Source organism: Sabethes cyaneus, chromosome 2 (assembly GCF_943734655.1).
Source record: "Sabethes cyaneus chromosome 2, idSabCyanKW18_F2, whole genome shotgun sequence".
In the NCBI taxonomy this organism is placed as follows: Eukaryota; Metazoa; Arthropoda; class Insecta; order Diptera; family Culicidae; genus Sabethes; species Sabethes cyaneus.
Window position 1 is genome coordinate 15,697,060 of NC_071354.1, and position 18,920 is coordinate 15,715,979.

Here is an 18,920-nt window from a genome sequence, read left to right on the forward strand (position 1 = left end):
CCCAGAAAGTTTGATTATATTTTTACGAGTGTTCTTATGCCCTAAATTTGATTATAAATATCATTAAAAGATCACACAAAAAAACTTGTTTTCAACGTACTAGGTTTACCGGGTCTATAACCAAAACGTACTCCTTAGTGCGCCTTGTATCGTCTTCAATAACGTGTTTGAATTATTTAATACAATTTCAATTTATAAACTGTTACTTTTAAGAATAAATTTGGACCAAAACTGTAATATATTACTGCTAATATTTAATTTTGTTATTTTATTATGGTTCACGATATCAGTGATGAGGAAAACTAATTTCAAATTGTTTGTTTAACATATTATTTTAAATGTTTTAAAAACAAAAAATACAAATGAATCAATTGTAAAACAAGTTTACAGCAAACTTATCATCATAAATCAAAAATGGCATACATTTTTGATTAAATTTTTCCCACTTTTTTCATGTCGCAATTACTTTCTGACACATTCTAATTAACTCCCAATCAGTATAAAAAGTATCATAGAACTTTCCGCTAGCATCACCAGCAAGCCCCCATAGCTACCCACAACTGGCACAACTAGCGATCGCAGAGGCAACTAGTCGGTCACATTTGCTGAGCTCTAACATTACTGCCTATTCATCATGGCAGCGAGCTCAAATGGGCCGCAAAAACGTTTCGTCCTAGCATAACGGGCTAGCTAGCTAGCTTGCTGTTTGGCTGGCCCTAGGCTGGGCGGGGATCGTTTCGGCGGCGGCGGCGGCGGCGGTGGGTGCCAAATGTTTCATTACCGCGGTACCGTCCCCGTCCAGCACAGCCCAACTGAACACGCGCTTCGGCAGTTTTGGCAGTTTTCCTGGTAGGTATTTCGGTAGAAGCCCCATACATACACGAGTACACAGTGCACTTACATTTCACAATCAATAAAACATCACGGCTGGTTGGATTCGCAACACGATTATCAGCGATACAGCGGAAATTGCCAACATCCTCGCGTCGTGCATCCTTGATGTGCAGATAGCTGGTTCCGTTGGCGTACGTCGTGGACGTTTTTATCGTCATGTCGTAACCAATTCGTTCCCAGCGAATGTGCTCCTCGCTCAGTGGTTTGCCTGTGGATGAAAGTACAGCAAGCGAAAAAAAAATGGGTTAGACTCGTCGCGGTACACATTTGCAACTGGCAGCAGCGGAAGTTCCTAGCCTAGGTTCCCTTCTTCTTCAGGGCGGTTTGTCGCGTCAGCCTATAGCAGCGTATTAGGCTCGCTCGTTCATTGGATTCCACTGCCGCCTGGCACCGACATGTATTTATGGACAGAATGAGACCTCCGGTTGTTTTTGTTGTGGTCCCGGGATTTTTTGGCTCCCTACCATATCGGAATGAGTGTAGAGAGAGCATAGAATCGAGTGAAATGAAAATGAAGTGCCGGCGCGATGAGTGCAGAATACGGCAGCCATTTTTTTACTGAATGTTCTGAAAAAAAAACCAATCTGCTTTTCATCCTGACTCGACCCCGATTTTCACATGTCATCTAGAGAGGTCCAGCTAGAAACGGGAACCGAACGGAAACGGGCACTATTTCGACCAGTCACCGAACCAACTGCTGCCATTCCTGCTGCTGCTGTTGGGAAGAATGATGATAGTGTCAGGATCTGTTTTCCACGAGGTCGGTAATAATCAGCTGCCCGGCTGCTGGTTTTTTTTTCGGAAAACGTGCATCACGGCTAAATGTGTTTCCATTTTTTACCTCTCCTTCGTGTGCCGATATCCGAAAGCATCCACATTCTGCGGGAGATTCGATGCCTCGGCTTCAAAGAGATCGGCGGAAAGTGCCGGCTGCAGGCGAAAAAACTGCCGTCCCGAGATTGAAGATTGGATTGCTGTTCGAGGGAATGGTTTCAGGCGGGAAAATTGAAAGCAATTGCAATATCAGCCAGTTGGATCGGTCTTGGTAGAAAACTTCAAAGTGCCCCGCGCTACCGAAGCAAGGGGTCATTGTTAACTCGAATCCCATTCGCCGGCGAATGATCCGAACGAAATTGATGAATACACCGGATTGAAGGAAATTCGTTTCATCTGGGGGGAAATCATTGAACGATACTATGTTACACTACATAAAGGAACTGGAAGCTCATGTCAAATAGACTAACTTGACTGGGCTGCCGGACAATGCGCCTCCATTATAAACTTATAATAAAATTGTTTCTCAATTCCGTTGTTATAACTGTGCTCGTGCAGGTCCAGTGTCAAATGGGAAAAAAGTGGCTCAGCGCTTATTTTTTATTCCTTCTGCAACCCGGAAGCATCGAGTAAATTTGTTTTGCTGCCCGTGGATAAATGAGCCCATCATTTTTCTCCGGCTTCGTTCTGCCTCGAACCTAAACGCCGAGCTGTTTGTTTTCATTTCTCTTTTTCCAGCGCAAAATAATGGGAAAACTTTCCCGCTGTCGTTGTCCTTGGCGAAGCCCAGAGAATGCGAGATTAAAAAAATAATACACAGGAAACTAGCACTTACCTTCAACGGTGCATGAAAGCATTGCATCCTCGCCGGGATTTACGACCACGTTCTCGGAGATGGATTTTATCGATGCGCCATCTGGAATTTTATTTAGAGAAATAAAAGTTATGCTTTGCCGGTTAACTTTGCACAGCGATAGGAGGGGGTTGGGGAAAGCAAGGATGAGGCCCCGAGGACGCAACAACTCTCCGTTTGTCATCAAAACCGGGATTTTCCTCACGCTCGTTGCATTGTTTGAAGCTGTTGGCGTTGTTGTCGAGCTTCACTTTTCCGCATTTTTCGCTTCCGTTCAAATCGAGTTGCCCAGCGCATGTTTGTGGGTGAGTTTTTGTGTGTGCATGTGTGTATGTGTGTGTGATGGGTTTAGTTTTGTCCTCTGGTTTCTTCGGATGCGAGTGCTGGTTGGTGTGTTACGAGAAAAGTACGGCTCATATGAGAGTTTTGTTATTAAATTTTGTTTGAAGCACGATGATAGCGATGGCCGGCGGTGCGGCGTAACGACGATGGCAGCAACCAACCAGCAGTTCTGGGAAAGTTGACAATGTTCCCTTTCACAATGGTTCGGAACGGAACGGAACAGAATGAAACGGAGGGACACGCGGGATCGCAACCCACCGGACGGGATGCTCTTTTTCCGAGAGACGGATGGGTCCTCTCGACAACTTTGTGTGTGTGTGTATGTGGGTGTATGTGTGTGTTTTTTTTAGAAAGGACAAGAGTGCATCGGTTTATAGAAAAAAGAAGTTCAGCCTGGCAGTTGAGGAGGGGACATCATTTGCTGCAGATTGCGTTTCCGGCTGTAATAAAAAGTCTGCGCTCGCTTTTCGGTGCACTTTGGAACTCCCTCACGGGAGTGATTCCTTCCAGAGCTAGACGATAAAAAATAAAAACTGGCAGAGGAAAAATCAGCAGTAAACTAGTAGTAATGGATGGAATTTAATTTTTATTAAACTCAATTGTGTGACAATAGAGTTTCGGTGTTGGTTCATGAGGTTGTCCCGTTAGCTGGGATAACTGTTTTTGATAGTTACGTTTTAATGAAGTTTTGCGCAAATTAATCATTTTAGAAACTTTTTCGCAGATATGGTTTTCGCATGGGGAAAGTAAAGAAATTTCAATGCATGTTTCGAGCATTCGAGACACGAATAAACAAAATACAGAACAATTCTTTTCCATGATACTATTGCTATTATACATAACACAGAAATTTAAGACAGTAAATGTATAAGGTAGTGTACGTTTTGACTGCTTTAAATAGGATGAGTTCTCTTCCTAGTGGCTGTAACGATGATGGCTTTAATTCATCTCAAAAATCGAGTCATAGTTATGTTTCATGCCTTTCCTATCAATTGTTGATTGTCGAATCATATCATCAAGGCCGATGATAGTAAAACAATCTGAACGGCATGAAATTTTTCGCTGGTGTGCACAACGGCATAAGATAGCAGTATATAGAAAATCTCCCCTAGCGCGTTACTTCGGAGGGCTCTGGGAAACCGTAGTGAAATCTGGTACATTTCACTTTTTAAAGGAAATGCACAACATTACTCCTGGATTACTCCGGACATTACATGTGTCCTGAAACGATGTTGTTATCGAAAAGCATGAGAAAAAACCTATAACCTGAAAGCAAAGAATAGAGCTAGTGTAAAAAGTTTTAAGATACAAGTTGTACCGAACCGTGATGCAAAAAAAATTCCGAGAAAGTTTCTCGTTTGGCGAGCAATCTGAAGCTACGGACTGAAAGGTGAGGCTTCGTTATTTCTGGAACCAAGATCTAAGAAATTTTTCAAAATGAGTACCTTAAGTAAGTAAGGTTCTGGAGTGGTTAGAGCATGAAGTTGATTGCCTTTTCTGGTCCGACTTGGCCAGCTCTATCAATCCTCTATTAATCTCGACCCTCTACCTTCTCCTCCTCAATCGTGATTAGTTCGTTCCGTGTTAGCATTTCTAATTAACCAAGTGAGTTTATGATTTTTACTTCCGCTTTTTACTTCACCCGTAGATCTTAATCCCTACTTATAGTGGATAATCTTAATTGCGAAAGCGAACAAGTGCTATTCATACCAAACAATATAATTTTAATTCAATTGTAATGTCGCCACTCAGGATTTAGCTACTTTTATGATACATCAAAATACAAACATTCCCCATAAAAACCTAAGAGCGGGAAACTTAACAGCATTTTCAAGATGCACGCAATGAAAACGTTAGGTCGTAACATTGCACGCAACCATATAGATGATCGACACATAGCAGTGCTAACTGACCAATGCTTTTAAAGGCTTTTGACGTAGGACTACATCTCTAGGGAATGCCAAAGTGGGGTGTCATTTAAAGAAACCTAAAATGGCGAGCGTCCCGAAGAGTGGTTAGGTTTTGAGCACTAATATCTCAGTGATTTTCTGATTAATTTTCAATATTTTTGCACCAATCGATTGAAACATCGACTCCAATGAAGAAAACTATTGGTTGTCACTTTCAGTTTCATCTGTTTGATCAAATGTCAGCAGCAGACAGATGTACGTTTGATGAAAGGCCAATTAGTTTCTTCTCACTTTTGAAAATTTAGCTAAAATTATCTACTAAAGCTACTTCATTATTGCCTATATTTTATTTTCAAGATTATAATTCTTTAGAAATTTGATGTTAAAGCTTGTTTATGCTATGGAACGGGACCAATAGTGTGAGATTTCGAATTTGGTGTTCCCAGATTTTGTTTTACTAGGAAAAGTATTCGCTTTTGGCAATAATAAATAACACGTCTACCAAAAATATAGTGCAATGCTAATCACTTTTAACTGCTAGAACAAAGGCTTTATTTCTACTGACCAACACGGCTTTATGCCTGGTTCATCCGTAAGCATCTTATGAATTTCACGTCCACCAGTATTTTGTACATGAAATAATAAGCACAAATTGATTCCATCAATACTGATTTAAAGGTTGCGTTTGATCGTATAGATCATAAAATACTGCTACATAGAAACTGGCGAATTTTACGAATTAGCTTTAGTTTAGTTCCAACTTCTACTTATGCAGTATGACTCCTGCTTGTCTTCCCGATTTACGAACTTCTCGGGTGCCTCATGGCAGCAACATGGGACTGCTGCCGGTTTTGCTGTTTTTCAACAATACCGCTTCGCTGCTTGAAGTTTGATGCAAGCTGATGACTGATGACTTGGTGGTTCCTTCTATACATGAATTTATCCGGCTAGGTCACGAATGACTCAAGCTCAAGCATCGCCAGTCTGGTCATTTTCAGCTATCACGTGAATGAGCACAACCCAAAAAGCAATAAAAGTTTTATTATACTCTTATGATGGTTTATATGACCAAAATTGGTCATAAATACTATTATAAGAGTGTAATAAAACCTTAGATGTTACTTAGGAATTCATGTTCTCAGAGACGATGACGCCTATGTCGTGTGGGTACTACTTGAAGTTAAACTCGCAACTGTTTAATACCAGTACCAGGGATTTCAGTGATCCTCACAACCCTTAAGCCGCTGGTGACCCGCCATCAGAAGCGCCAACCTCTTCTATTTAGGTGCATGAATTTTCCTAGGTTTACAAACTAGTAGAGATTATCCTTTAGTTAAGTCCGAACGAACGGCAGCGGGTAAGGACAGTATACACCCAACGTTTGTGCAGGTTGAAGGCCGAATATGCCGTTCGACCATTCATATTTTGACCTTTTGCGATTCGGTCATCTATATATATATATATATATATATATATATATATATATATATATATATATATATATATATATATATATATATATATATATATATAAATGAAATGCTGTTCGTGTGTGCGGTATAGACTCGCAAACAGCTCGACGAATTTTGATGGAACTTGGTGTACACATTGCGTATGATGTGAGGAATGTTGTTAGTATGGTTTGAGACCCCTCCTCCCACTAGAAGGGGGGCTCCCATACAAATCAAACACAAATTTCTGAATAACTCGGGAACTATTCAAGCAAATGAAACCAAATTTGGCAAGTGAAGCTTTTTGAAGACAGAAATTATTTCTATGGTGGATTGAGACCCCTCCTTTCTCTAAGAGGGGGGGGGGGGGCTCCTATACAAATAAAGCACAAATTTCCTCATAACTCGACTATTATTCAAGCAAATGAAACCAAACTTGGCATGTGGAGGTTTTTAGAGACAGGACTTCTTTTCACGGTAGTTTGAGAGCCCTCCCTTCTCTAGAAGGGGAGACTTCCATACAAATGAAACACATATTTTTGCATAACTCGGGAATTAATCAAGCAAATGGAACCAAATTTGACATCTGAAGGTTTTTGGATGCAGAAGTTTTTTCTATGCTGGATTAAGACCCCTCCTTCCTCTAAGAGGGGGAGCTCCCATACAAATAAAACACAAATTTTCTCATAACTCGACTATTTTTATGGCCGATTGAGACACCTCTCCTCTCTGGAAGGGCTCCCATACAAAAATTCAAAAAGTTATGGTACTCGAGAAATTTTTGATTCTTCTTTTAGTCAATAACAATACCACCACAAACTACCTTTAGTAGCACTTGATGATTCAGGGCGAGACGGCCACAGGCCGCAAGTGTTTCCGTCCATACTAAAATATAGAATAAATTTGGAACAAAATTGTTAATATTAAATCGGTGATTACTCTAAGTCTATGTTTTTTGACCAGTATTAACTTATTTCAAACGAACGAACTGTGATTATGCCAACATTCCCGTTTTAAGGGTTAGTAATAAAACCCAAATTGTTACGTGGGATTAGAAATTTGCGGTATGAATACCGTGGTTTGTCAAAAAGACAGCTATTGGTGGCAAGGTTATAATTAAGCAAATCTTCAGCATTATGCATCTACCTCCTTTTTGGAATGGCGTAGCAACGCGCGCCGGGTCCTCTAGTCAGATATATTATGCCATCTGTTATTTCGGCCATTTGCGTTTCGGCCATTCGTGATTCGGCCATTTGCCAAAATCGGTAATCCAAACAGAGCTGATACCGAATGGCCGAATCACGAATAGCCGAATTACAAATGGCCGAAATAACAAATGGCATAATAGATCTAATGACCAAATCATAAATAGCCGTATCACAAATGGCCAAAACACAAACGGCCGAATGTCATATTCGGTCGAAAATATTCACGGCCTGCAGCATTCGCCATTCAAAACCAATGTTGGGTATATTCTGTCCTTACTCGATGCCGCTCGTTCGGACTCATCTAGGGAATTATCCCTACTAATCTGTAAATATAGAAAAATGCATGCACCTAAATAGAAGTGATTTCCAATTTATAGGAATTGTACGGATATTTGTTCTTTCACGTTAAGCCTTTTGTGACTCAGCCAAATTAGGATTCGGTTTTTCGTGGTTCGGCCAAATAGGGATTCGGTCTTTCGTGATTCGACCAAATATAATTTCGGCCTTCTGTGACAGTTGTTGAAATTCGGCCATTTCGATTTCGGCTATTTGTTATTCGGCCAATTGTGTATCGGCCATTCGGTACTAGTCCATGGAGAAATTGGTAGGAAAAAGTAATAAAATCAAAGTCACCCAATTGTGTGATTTAGATATTTTGGACATGCATTACGCGTGCTCTATTTCGGACTTTTACAGCAAAATTAAATGGAGTTGTTCAAAATAGAGCAGGCGTAACACCTGTCCAAAATAGATAAATCACCCTATCCCTAGAGTGGAACAAGACGTGAAGGGAAAAGAGCATTAGAACTCAACTTTTCCCTTAGACCTCATGATTGGCCGGTATTAGGTAACCTTTGGACCATAGAGAACTGGTAAAAGATAACCTCTACAACCTTTATACAAGCGTGCGACGTTTTTCAGTTTCCACTATCGCTGGCGGAGTAGAGGCACTATTTAAGAATCTACTAAAAATCATTCTATAATTGTCAAAATTCATTAAAGAAATGCCAAAAAATTGTCGGAAAAACATCATAAAACCAGCCAAGAGTCATCATTAAAATATCTCAAAGAAACATCATATGGTTAGATGGTTACCGGGGTAACAAAAAAACTGGATCTGTCACGAATTATCAGAGCTATCAAAGAATTGCCATTCAATCACTAAATTTCACGACAATAATTAAAGAATCATGAAATAATCATCGCAAAATTATCAAACAATCACCAAACAATCATAAAGATTGCCTCAAATCAAACTCAAATAAGCTTTCAACGGCGGAAGCGGAAGGAGTGTTAGAATGCAGGCTGTTATTGGTTCATAAATAACCAAAATGGTCCGGTGGAATGCTGGTTGCTCTAGCCCGGAATGAGCGATGGGATGCACGAAAGTTGAACAGAGCCGGTGAATCCTTCTCGCCATTCAAAACTAAGCATTTTCAAGCTGTGAGTAGACTAACAGTACCGCACGCACCGGCGCACACTCGCGGCCTCACCCTAAATCATCTAGGAAACATTTGCTACTGACAAGGTAAATGGTCTCGCACCTTATAATGAACGTAAATCATTTGCGCTTAGGGGAAGAAAATACTATCAATAATCTATACTCTATATCTTCCAAAATAAAAACTAAGATGCAGATTGCAGATGAGATGAAACTAAGATGAGACTAAGGTGCAGAATTTTACGAAATGCTTTTTACCTTTGTTATAGTATATAACAAAGGTTTAGAAATTGGTCGAAAAACACGAAACTGATCCGAGGCCCGGAGGGCCGAATCACATATACCAATCGATAGAGCTCGACGAACTGAGCAATGTCTGTGTGTGTGTATGTGTGTGTGTATGTGTGTGTGTGTGTGTATGTGTGTGTGTGCAGCTCATTTTCTATCGCCTGTTTCTCGGATATGGCTGAACCGATTTATGCGTTATTAGTCTCATTTGGAAGGTATTATTGCCTAGTATATCACTATTGAATTGCTTCGTGATCCGATGTTTCGTTTAAAAGTTATAAGCAAAAATGTGAAAACTACGTGACACGGTTTTCTCCGGAACCACACAACCGATTTCAATGATCTTAGTACCAAATGAAAGCTCTTGCTAAATTATAAAAATTTTCGGGAAGTTTTATTGAAAACAAATAAGTAGTTTAAAAGTTATGCTTAAAAACGTGTTTTGACAAGGTAATAATTATCGCCTGTTTCTCAGAGATGGCCAAGCCGATTTATGCGCTATTAGTCTCATTTGAAAGGTAATATAGCCGGATAGATCACTATTGAATGGTTTTTTGATTGGACTTTTAGTTTGAAAGTTATGAGCAATTGAAGTTACACGTTAAAATTTACAATACTTTATAGCGATTTTAACCAAGATAATTTATCTAGTTTCAATTGTTTTAGTATTAAACGAGAGGTCTTAACACTGCAAATGTATTTACCAAATTTCATAAGGATTGGTTCTACTGGTCAAAAGATATTTAAAAATGATTGATGAAATTTATTCAAGAAAACCTTAATGACCAAACCTTTAATGGGACCAAACCTCAAAAACAGAATAATATAGTAAAAATGTGTAATTTTTCAACGGGTGTTCTTTGCAGCAGTTAATTAATAAAATATAGCACATTTTCTTACACTTTTAGGGTGACCGTGAATCCACCTAATAGGGTGACACAAATTTTTGTTTTTGAAACGCGTCCATAAAAATAGCGTCTTCACAAAAATTCTAGAACACACTAAAATGAGCAACTTTGCTGCAAATAGTAAGTATCTATCGCTTACTGGTTGCGAAATTTAATGATTTGTTTAAAGAAACCACTTTAAAATCAAGCAAAGCAAAGCCATGGGTGTAAACGTGCTTCAGAACTTGACCCTTCTTTATCGACAGACTTCGCAGCCGGTTATTAGAGTACAGGAAAATTACGGGCTAGGGCAAAGATCCTATTAACTCTGTAACGGCACCGATCAGTCGAGATTCGAACATACGACGATTGGCTTGTTAGGCTAGCATTGTGTCCCCAGGGCTAACAACCACTTTAAAATCAGTTTTGCTCAAAAATTCTGTACACGCTGTTTTCATTGCTTTCATACGTTCTATAAAGTTATTTAGTAGGTTAAAATACACAATGAAGATTATTTATCGCTAGGATGCATATGGATGATAACTAGCACAGCATTAACAAACAGTTGAATTAAGTTTCGAAGACGTGTCGATTTCTGTATGATCATTTCTAGCTCAAAACGCTAAAAAAAGTCATTTTTCACTCGACTATTTTCGATTGGAATTGGAATTTGAATGAGAAAATAGTTTCTTTCTAAACCTAATATTTGACGAGCAACATTTCAAAAAGTCCAATATGCAAATGAGAGATTTTCTTTGCGTCTCGTCTCTAAGGCTTATTACGGCGGCATAAATGCACCAGAATGCGTCTATTTTGCATGAAACGGTTACTGGTGTTATTGGAAAGCTTATCCTTTAGAATAATTGGTTTGAAATGTATTTATGCCGCCGTAATAAGTATAAGAGAGGAAACGCAAAGAGAATCTCTCATTTGCACATTGGACCTTTTGACATGTTGGTCGAGATTTCCATGTTTATCTGTAAGTAAAAAATAAAAAGGTTTGACAAAACGGATCTTTTTTTAAAAATGTGGTACTACCACTAATCGTATCAATCGGCACCAAATTTAAGATTTTTCCTTTCTGACCTAAAATGAACAATCTGATAAAATTTGGTTCGAATCCGATTACACGGTTATCGGATACTTTGCATGTGTTGACTCTAATAGATAATTTTTAGATTTCACATCTGAATAACTTGAGAACGGCTGGGCCTAAGAAACAGTTTATATAAGAATTTAGTTCAAAGTGATACGTATATAATTTGACTCTGACAGTTTTATGAAAATTACAAATTCAAATACAAAACAAAAATAATATTTGTGCTGGAAATGCCCATATCAAATGACATATAAGATGGTATAACAAAGGTTCCTTTCACCACTAGGTGGATTAAATCGGGTTTTTCCTTTATTGTTTGATATTCACTGATGTTAAAGTAAATATTTTTTTTTAATAAATTAAAGTAAAATTCTCGCTATGATGTATTTATAATCAAGAAATGTGATGCAACCCTTCATGATTCGGCCAAACGCAGTTTCGGCCTTCTGTGATTGTTGTTGAAATTCGGTCATTCAGGATTTGGCCATTTGTGTTTTGGGCATTCGGTACATCAGCCTCTCTCCGTCTATTTGAAAGACCCCCGTTATCAGTCAAGACAAAAAATGTGATACTGATGATTCACTGGTAATTGTTTGATGATTTGGAACTGAATTTATGATGATTTTTATGCTTTGATGATACTGATATCCCATGGTGGTTTAATGATAATTTTTTGTTGATTTTAGATTACTACAATTATTGTAAAATTTGATATGATCATGTTAATTACCTACGAATAGCCAAAGTACAACTGGCCGAAGCACGAATGGCCGAATATCATATTCGGTCGAAAATATTCACGGCCTTCAACCTGCACAAATGTTGGATATATAATGTCCTTACTCGCTGCCGTTCGTTTGGATTTAACTAAGGGATAATCCTACTAGTCAGAAAACTTAGAAAAATGCATGACCCTAACTGGAAGTGGTTCTTCGCGCAGTGACCCGCGCTTCCAATGGCGGGACACTGGGAAAAACTCATGGTCTGCGGCCGTCTCGCTTGACACAGTCTCGCACCTTAGAAGGGTTCCTTAGGGAAACGTTTCAGATTCCCGGTGAGAAATTTCGTCTGTTCATGTTTCAAGACTCAGTCAAAAATGGGTTCGGCCTTTCGCAACTGGGCCAAATAAGGGTGCGTCCTTTCGTGATTCGGCCAAATATAATTTCGACCTTTTGTGACAGTTGTTCAGATTCGGTCATTTGGATTTCGACTATTTGTTGTTCGACCATTCGGTACCAGCCCGATTATGTAGATCTCCTGTCGCACAAGATTGTTTGGTAATTTTTTGACGTTTCGGGGATGATTTTTTGGTGATTCGTAAATGATATTTTACGATAACCCTGACTAAGTCGGAGGCCACCTATGAAGTAAGTACTACACCATCACTCACAAGCAGCAATGCAAGTTTTATTGTACTCTTCATGACTAATTTCGTCTTAAATGCAATCATATGAGTGTAATAAAACCCAGAATGTTACTTGAGGTTTCTTCCCATTTTTTCAAGCAACAGTGACTTTCAGGCAATGTTTTAACTTTGATTGGACTAGTGTTATTCTCTGACCTTGATTGTCAAGCGGTTAGAGTAGACGTTAAGAGTTATTAGCCTATGTAATCTATGAAATATACCGCAATCTAATAAACCAAATGCAAACAAACCGACTAAGAGTTCGGCTCGATCACATTTCTGCTTAGTGATCCTTTTCAAATACTGGTCAAGGTTCCAAAATTTCCAGTTATTCGATTACCGGTTTAATCGTTTAAAATTTTCCTCACCAAAAGATTAATTCAGCTAGTAGGAAGAATTTTTTCCACATGAAATTTCGTGGAGAATGAGGGGCCAGTGTCACTTGTATGTATGTATAGTGAAATTATCAAGAGAAGATCTTTTGGATTTCCGAAAGATTCTCTGTGAGATTAGTTGAACTATTTCGCCTACCAATTTTTGTCTAAATTGATGAAAATTCATTTTATCCTACGACGCAATAAACATTTGAAAAGGTGTTCCTTTGGTATGATATTGATTAATTTTAAAACTAGCATAAATATGCTATCCCAGGTGTCCTATTGTTGTTCAGAATTGCAACACCTTATCAGCAGATGACAGAGAAATACACACACCCACACACAGGATAAATTGGATTGAAACTTCATAAACAGCACCCTTTCAACGACAGTGCTGCAAGAGAAAACCAAAATTTGCACCCATCTCGGAGACATAACACTTCATACCAGTTCGTTTGTTCGTCATAATCAACTTAACTGCAAATTAGTATTTTCACAACTGAATATGCCATTCCGAATAACCGCTCGATAGTAGTATCCCGGCAAAAAAAGGGTCCTCTATGCGATTGGCATCCACCGAGCGCGTCATATTGTGTATGTTCGAACAAACAGCGGCAAACCGTTCCCCAATTCCAATAAATATATTGTTTATTATATGACCGTTCGCTAGATTGTCCTGTAGGTGGCCCGGAAAGCAGCTATCAGAGGAAAAAAAATTTCTATATTCAGACGGCATTAGAATAGTAATCGCGTTAAAACTACCCGAGACCAATAAAATAAAGGCGAAACCACAGGGACGAACAAATATGGGTTGCTGCTCACTTCATGCCGACTATTCTACGTAACGGTCTGTCTTTTTCCAAACATAAACACACATACACACGTACCGTACCACCTTTAACCCACTTGGGGGTCGGTTAGCTTTGGGACAAAGCAATCCCAGGCCTGTTCCATCCGTTTGGTCGAAGAATGCGAGAAGACGTGATCCCATTATGGCATATCATCTACCGAACTAGCGAAGAGCATTGCCAAGCCAACCGGCAACAGCAACACCAGCAGCAGCAGCAGCAGTATCCTTCCATCCAGGTCCAGCAGCAGCAAGCAAGCAGGCGTTGTCGAATGAGGAGAAATCAATGTTGCTCATCGTTTGTTTTGGCTTACCGTGATCCTGGTCGTCACAGCACGACTCCTATGCTTTCGGTGGGCAGGCAAGTGTCATATTTCGATACCTCACCTGATGGGCCGCCACCCGCTGGCTCCCACCTGTGGTGGGAGAACTCGTAAACAATGGCAGTAATGGCATTGTACAGCATGCCTCCTGCACGAGCAGAGTAGCATACTGCTTCCGGAAGATTTCACTCGAACAGAAACCGGATACGACCTAGCCATAGGGGGATAAGCCAGTATCACAACAGTTGACCCTGTTCCGCTGTCGTTGGAACTAGTTCAATTTACATAACAGCGCAGCAGCAGCAGCAGCAGCAGTACGAGAAGGCCGCTGGCCAGTGCAAACTGAGGTGAGGCAATGGGGCAGATACGTGAACTATCTCCCCTCTAATAAGAGGATCATTTCCGCAGCGATGCGAACCAACAATGGGGAAGAAATTTCACAAGACATTATAGACACAGAACAGGACAACAGCCCACTTGTCCGACACAGGACCGGGCTTCCGGTTTCCGAGAGTCGGATTTGTGTACAAGCACACTTTCAATGGGCGGCATCATTTTCCTGAGAGGGACTATTACGGATATTATTAACAAACTTTCTCCGTGTGTCTGTTGCCTTTTAATAGCGAGCTGAGCATTCTGCCCGGGAAGCTCGAATTAAGAAGCACACACACACAAAACACGTAAGAAGAAACAAAGTAAATTTGTTGTGGCTCTCGGTTTCGGAAGCGATGAATGGGTGGAAAGCGGGTCAAGTGGAAAACATAAGCTGAAGCGTCTTGAGCAGCTCTTCAAGGCTATCACTTCGAAGTTCTTGGTTCTTAGGTGACACCTCGAGTGCTTGTGTGGCAGTGCACTTCACTGAGTATGATTGCTCTGTTGGTGATTTCGAGGTAAGACGGCCGAGTGGAACAGGTTCGGTTTCGTCACTTGACGACTAGCGTTGCGGAAAGAATCCCCTTCGGTAACTAAGGAAACACCACCCTGCTGTAAAGAAAATAATAATCAGCATTGCAGCAAAATTTGTTTCCGCTTGAAGCCCAAATTAATTTCATCTAAATCACAGTGAAGGATTCAACCCCAACAGAAAAATCCAATTCCATTAAATCTTGTGATATACAGCCGAGATTGCGGTTCGTGAGCCACACCACAACAGCATCCTTACAGCGTAAAGATGAATCACCACGGCACCGCATCCTCTTAGCAGACTTAGAGACTCCTTTCGGAAGCATCATCGCGCTTTGAATTCCGTACACGCCACGGTACGACACACGCACAAGATTGCTTTCAGGGGGGAAAAAGGGATTTCGTTCGGGGAGGGACACCGGCTCGGTCGCAGCCGAAGCCGCTACCTACTACCATACGTTGGCATTTACTTACATTCGACTACGACTGTGATATTAATCATCGCTGAGCCCTGGGAGTTGACGGCCTCGCACGTGTAGATTCCTGCGTCGTTCCGCGTTAGCTTGGTAATGTTCAGGATCGGTCCCTCGGAGACGATACGTTGGACACCTGTGGGTGGTTTGTTTTTTTTTTTTGTTCACGTGATCGATGCACCACCGCAAGCAAGCCGTTCAAAAGAAGAAACAGAGAGGATTTTGAGCCGGATTAATCGACCGTCATTAGTGCTAATGGCGACCCCGCAGCAGCGCAATCTGCGAAAGTCGGATGTCCCGCGTGGGGAATGCAGTTCGAGCGAACAATACTTACCGGACGACAGGATCGGTAGACCGTCTTTGGTCCATGTGTACGCAATGGACATGGGATTACCGGTGGCCACCATGGCGACCGTTAGGGATTCGCCCTCCACACCGACGGCGGTCGACGATGGCGGTGGAGTGAATTTCGGTGGATCTGCAAAGGGAAAGAGTGAGTAATTTCGCGAAACGCACCGGAACCGGCAGTCCAGTTTCCAGCGAAAGTTTTCACAAAATTGTGAAACCCCATCCGCCGCTGCTGCTACTGGGCTGCCTCGGTTCGGTTCGGTACGGGGTGGGTATAATTTCCCAGTCGACAGACGAGAGAAGAAGAAATTCCACGTACATAGTACTTGCAAATTGACTGCCTCGTGCACGCTACGCTGTAATGCCTCGTTCGTGCTCTGACAGGTATAGACGTTCCCGTTCATGTCCTGGGTGATGTTCACCTTTAGCTCCAGCGATGATACGGTGCCTCCCCATAAGCCCGGCTTCGATGCATTATTTATACCTGGAATGCGTGGTGCAGGAGAGATAGAGAGATAGAGAGAGAAAGAAAGAAAATGAAATGGTTAGATGATGTGTGTGGGAGGGTTTTTTCCCTTCCCGTTACAGCTAGGTGTAGCACTTTCTCCCGGTTTGGTGCTGCCAGGAGCGGCTTGAGGAAAGTTTTGCTTTGCCTGAACGGAGTTTCTCCGGAGTTGGATGCTGACGGAAATTTTTTATCTTTTCAAAAAAGTAAGAGTTCGAATGTGATAAATTATCTGCACATTTTAGTTTGCCAGAAGAACCATTCTATTTATTCGTAGACTGGCTGACACTCTTCGATCCATACTTTATTACACAGCTCAAAATTTCAACTAGTTACTTCGAATGATGAGCATAATTTAATTACTTTTTCTTACCCTTTTATCTGTCTGTTGTGAACTATCGTTATTAAAAATATATAATACAAAAGTTTTATTGATGCGAGTTGAGGGCTTCATTCCTTTTTTCGTGGGTAATCTCTTGACTTGGTAAACTGAATAATTTTTTGTTGATATCTGATAACTTGGGTGTACCACAGGGTAGCAAAATAGGTTTGCGGCTTTTTTATATTATTATTGCTGGTTATTGGATGTTGTTTTTTTATTATTATTGCTGGATATTTTAGTTAACTGGTTTATTAGTGAGAAAGTTCTGGGAGTTCATTGTGGAGGGTTGGTTATAAACTAAATCCAACCAACCCTCCACAATCGACTATAATAAAATATGCCATAGAATATTTAACAAATTTTAAGCAATCCGTTGGTTTGCAGCATATGCGCTTTAAATTTTATTGTGAATATTGATATAATAGGTGGATAAAATCAACGCACCGTTGAAATTTTGCGATTTTCGAAAACAAAATAAATATATTCAGTTAGATAATCTCAAGTTCCAGCAAAATCATTTTAGTTAATATTTCCTGTGACCCAATTGATAATAATTTTCTTTCTGCAAAGCACTTTGCTTGGATGAATTTTTGTTTGGTAGCTAAAACAAAATACTACAATCTGGAAATATGGCCTCGCATAAAAAAAATAATTTCGGTGTTGAACTCCTATATTCTACATAATAGCAGCTATAAACCTATTTGGTCAGGATGTTACCGTTCTGAGAGCTCTATAAAACTAACAGATTTATTGCGGTTTGACAAGCAACCGTAATAAGATCAATATTGATTAGTGCGCCATATTGTATTGCTACGGCACACTTATGGTAAAGGTTATATGTGCAACCACAATAAATTTGCTTTATTAACAGTTTTATTATGGTTATATAGCTAGCTATAAGTGTGGTTGGACTCGTATCCTCTTGGTATTGCATAATGATACAATAAAACCAGAGGTAATGATTAATATCGCAATAAAACCTTTATAAAACTAAGGGTAGACTAAGGTAAAACTAAGAGAGAATGACAACCGAAGTTACAAATTTCAGGCAGTTTACAGAGCTAATTCTATTCAAACGACAAAAATACGTCAGAAATGACACAAAAATACCAGAACCATGCCAAAACAACAAAAAACAACGATAACAATCGACACAAAGACGTCTAAAAGGTATTAAAAAGGTGACAAAACATGCAAATAACATGCAACGAAAAGAGGATGGATATACGACGGAAAGACGACTAAAGAACGCCGAAAAGAGAATAAAAAGACAACATTTTTGTTGCCTTGACGACAAATAAGACAACGAGAAAGATGCAAAACAGTGATGAAAAGATAACAACAAACACTCAAACAACAACAAAAGTGTTGTGAAAAGATGTCATAAAACTGATGCAGAATAGCCGCCAAAACAGCACTAAAAAAAGCTGAAAAAGGCCGCCACCGAAAGAAGCAACCAAAAACAAAAACACAAGAACAGACTTCAAAAAACGACATACAGACAACGAAATTAAGATAAAAAGATGTGTAAAAGACCATGAAGAGATGACAAAAATACGACAGAGGGATGGCACAACGACGACGAATACGAATGAAAAACAATAAAGAGATGATAAAAGCCGACGAAAAGAAGTCAAAAAGACAACAAAGTAACGACGAAAGAACAGCAAATAAACTACAAAAAGACGATGAAGAGACGGTGAAAAGACAACGGAAAGATGACGAAAAACTGATGACAGTAAGCGAAAAGGCGATGGAAAAAAGAGGCAATACGACTAAAATATGATGAAAAGACGCCGAGAAAACGCAAATGAAACAACAAAAAATGTCAAAAATAAAGCAACAGAAAACGTCGATAAGGAAACAAATAGATGCAAAAAAGGCTATAGGCTATAGTGATAAGATGTGCCAAAATGACTTAAAAAGACGATTAAAAGTGACAATAAATCACTGAAAAGAGTTAAAAAATCGAAATAACGAAAGGGAGATGGAAGCACAAGAAACATATAACCATAAAACAACAAGAAGGCGGCAAAAAAAAAAACAAAAAGTATGATAAAAACGGGTTAAAAGACGTTTAAAAAGTGTTAAAAATGTGACAAAACATGCAGATAAAAACTACGAAAGGGGGATGGAAATACAACAGAAAGACGACTAAAGAACGACGAAAAGACAATAAACAAACAAAATATTCGCCTTCCTGACAACAA

At 39.9% G+C, this 18,920-nt stretch overlaps 1 protein-coding gene across 1 annotated transcript in view; it reads right to left on the reverse strand.

Annotated features, from left to right (window-relative positions):
• Positions 1-18,920, reverse strand: part of LOC128735135 (nephrin) — a 103,835-nt gene that overhangs the window by 16,121 nt on the left and 68,794 nt on the right. The window contains exons 10-14 of the mRNA XM_053829631.1: positions 16,143-16,307; positions 15,810-15,953; positions 15,477-15,611; positions 2,504-2,584; positions 902-1,102 (exon numbers count right to left, since the gene is read on the reverse strand). Coding sequence (XP_053685606.1) covers positions 902-1,102; positions 2,504-2,584; positions 15,477-15,611; positions 15,810-15,953; positions 16,143-16,307 — 726 coding nt within the window. The remainder of the gene's footprint in view (positions 1-901; positions 1,103-2,503; positions 2,585-15,476; positions 15,612-15,809; positions 15,954-16,142; positions 16,308-18,920) is intronic.